The following is a 3,381-nucleotide window of genomic DNA, read 5'->3' as shown; positions in this document are numbered from 1 at the left end:
CTTTTGATAAGATGTCACACAGAAAATTAGCTAAGAAAATTACATTGGTGAGACTTGGCAAAAGACTAGTTAGTTGAATTGAAGGATGGCTGGGTGAGAAAACTTTGTGTTATTAATAAAGTCCAGCAAAACTGAACCTTTGTTACTAGTAGTGTGTTTCCAGGTGTTAGTGCTTGGGCCTTTGCATTTGCATACTTACATTAAGAATATTGATAAGGCATAATTACTAGATTAATAAAGACTACTGATGACATTAAACTCTTGAGTATTTGTAGCTTTATTGAGGTGCTAAAAAATGATATGGATTAGTTGATAAGTTGGACAAGTAGTTGACGTATAACATCTTCAAAAAGAGCTAAGCTTAGTAAAGCATTGTTTCACTTTGGTGAATCCATGTTTGTTTGTTTTTATATCATATTATACAAATAATTTATTAAAGCTTCTTTTATCACTCACTAGAATTTTTCCCACTAAAGAAATAAATTAATTGGCTTACAAGTTCTAGGGCAACGTTTAGTACCCCTTTGAAAATAGTAATAATTAATCTTTTTAAACTTGTGGTATTTATCCCCAATTTTCTTTATCTTTTTTTGGAAACATGCCTAATTTGAATTTAATTTTTTTTCTTACTTTTCCCAACTCTGTTCCACATCATTTTTCTACACATTATCCAAATTTACTAATCAGACAATTGGCTTTCTAAAAATTGGGTATTAAATTTCATTTTTCTTGATATCCTAAAGCAGGGGTCTCTACACTATGGCCCGCAACTTTGGTTTATCTGGCTTGCCAACAGTTTATTAAGGTAATAATATAATTCTTTAACATTATAAAACAAAAAAATTAAACATAATTGAGCAAAAGCCAATCTAGTTGCGATACGGCCCGCCAACAGTTCATTAAAGTAATAAAATGATATTTTCAATATGTGCTCTTATGAGAAATAAATTAGTGATGTTGTATTCTGATCATGTATGAACCCCTACTTAATCTTACCATGACCACTCCAGCCCACGAAGCCTAAAAAAAGATCTACCTCCCAGCCCTTGTCCAAAAAGGTTTGGAGACCCCTGTCCTAAAGTAACAAAACATCAAACCTAATTAGGCAATAACTTCCCTTCTCCACATCAACAATTGTAATGACATCCAAATTAGTGGTTAACAATAAATATAAAATGACATCCTTTCTGGTTGACTTCTTGACCACTTGGAATAAAACATCATCCTGAATCACTTCAAGAAACCTCTCTCCCTCACTATTTGACTCCATATTACCATTTAATGCTTCTATAACCAAAGCTTTCATGATTACTGCTTTACTAGTAGCAGTCTTGATCTCATTATACAATTCCCACTTACATCATTTGTCTGATCAGGTGGTCTGTAACAATCAAAAGCAATACACATATATTTACATAACTAATGTTTCATAAAACTGATATCTACATATACTTTTTAGTAAAATATCAGCTTTGAAAGATACTCTGTTTAAGCACATCTTAAACCACTATCCACACACACAAAATAGAAAAAAAAAGAAGACCGAATCATTCCTATGGATGCTTTTCTTTACCTTCTACACAGTTTATGTTATCGTTTTCTAATATTTATAAATCACATAAAAATCCTAACATTATGCTTTGTACATAACCCAAAGATCAAAATCTGTATTTTGAGGTAAGTATGAAGCTGATTTTCTCCTAATTCAACCTGAGTTGCAATATACCTGAGAAATATTCTATCTTAATCTTTAAAAAATATGTATATCAAGTAATAAGATTAATCAATATGTAGTCAGGTTTATCTCTGGATTATAAGATTATTAGAATCAAATGCCATATCACACACACACAAAAATTCAACAAACACCAATCTAAAAATTTAGCCATAAAAAAATTTACTAATTTCTTTTTTTTTCCTAACCCACTAACAAACTAAACTTCACAAACATATTATTATTAAGTAATTAACAGATTAAATTATTTAATTTTCTTTTTGGAAAATAACTTTCAAAATAAATACTAAAATAGGCAACATTAACCACCAATTTTTGCTTATGAGGATAACTATCTAATTATCTTTTGGCAGTATAAATAAAATATTATAATATTTGGTTAATGAATTATAAACTCCATCATCAGTCCATGTCTAAGGAACTGCTACATTTGCATCTTCATCAGTTTCAATTCCAATCTCTTCCAAAAGGGTTTTTTTTCCTTTTGGATATCCTTCTAATATTGCTTCAATTACATCATTGGCCACTCGCTTTCTTTTGCGCCATTCTTTGACACACTTTTCATTTTCTGTATAAATTTTATTTTTTTGAACAGGATCTATGTAAACGGTTGTGGATTTCAAATGATTTAGTTTAGTTTTCAAATTTACAATATCCTTATTCAGTTCCTTAAGTTTAACTTCAATCTCTTCTGTAATCATACTACTGTTTAGAGCTTCTAATAAGGATTCTTTCGATCTTACTGATGACTGGATCTCTTTTAATGTTCCGGACAAAGTAAGAATTTCAGCATCCATGGCATTCAGTTCTTTTTCTTCAACATCCGGGAACTGGCTTTGGTTAGCAAAATAAATTTTCTGTTTCCCATAGGTTTTCTCCACGATTTTACCGTCTTGAGAAAGTTGTTCAATGGCTTTAGTCACGGCTGTTTTACCATATTCTTTATGAAGGTTATTAAACACGTCTAGTACACTATAAGGACGATTCTGTCTATTTAAATATGACAGAACCACTTCCATTATAAGAGTTTCTTTAGATTTACTCATATTAAGCTCACTAATAGGAAAACTGAAAACTTGATAAGCATCCTTCGATCAGTATTTTGCGTTGAGAATCCCGCCTTTGAAAAGCACCAAAACAAAAACGTTACATGAAGCCCTCTGGTGAATAAAATGATGGTTATGTTTAAAATATTAATTCGCTATACGATGTTTTAAGTTTTGTATTGACGCAAAGTTGAAGTTTATCAAATAGTGTATTATATATGTGTTTAAATAATATATCCTAAAGTTTAGGTTTAATATTTGTGATTGAAATCATGTTTTACAGCAGATTTTTGACACATTTCTCTTCATTAGCCTATTGCTTTCTGTGATCTGTCCACCACGGGTAACGAAACCCAGTGTTTAGAGTCGTAAGCCTGTAGACTTACCATTGAGTCACTGGGAGGCCCATGTTAAAGATGCGATGAAATTCCATTTTAGACCCATTTTCGAACCATCAAAAGTCAATGTGTGGTGTATACGGAGTCAACCTATATTTATATAGAATTTTTGAAACCTATTTTCTTTTTTTATTTTGATTTGCCCTGGTCCATGGTTATTGATGGGATGAAGTTCCCCGAAACCAGTGTAATGGTGAATCGA

The 3,381-nt window shown here is 31.3% G+C and overlaps 1 protein-coding gene across 1 annotated transcript; it reads right to left on the bottom strand.

Moving 5' to 3' along the window:
* Positions 1 to 259: 259 nt before the first annotated feature.
* LOC106463804 (homologous-pairing protein 2 homolog) lies at positions 260 to 2,842 on the bottom strand. The gene has a single exon (XM_022391416.1). It carries the CDS (start codon positions 2,779 to 2,781, stop codon positions 2,149 to 2,151), a length of 633 nt encoding a protein of 210 aa, XP_022247124.1. The 5' UTR covers positions 2,782 to 2,842; the 3' UTR covers positions 260 to 2,148.
* Positions 2,843 to 3,381: the final 539 nt, after the last annotated feature.

Source organism: Limulus polyphemus, unplaced genomic scaffold (genome assembly GCF_000517525.1).
Source record: "Limulus polyphemus unplaced genomic scaffold, Limulus_polyphemus-2.1.2 Scaffold1487, whole genome shotgun sequence".
Classification (NCBI taxonomy): domain Eukaryota; kingdom Metazoa; phylum Arthropoda; class Merostomata; order Xiphosura; family Limulidae; genus Limulus; species Limulus polyphemus.
The sequence above is the reverse complement of the archived record's forward strand: the minus strand, read 5'-3'. Positions and strand labels throughout refer to the sequence as shown.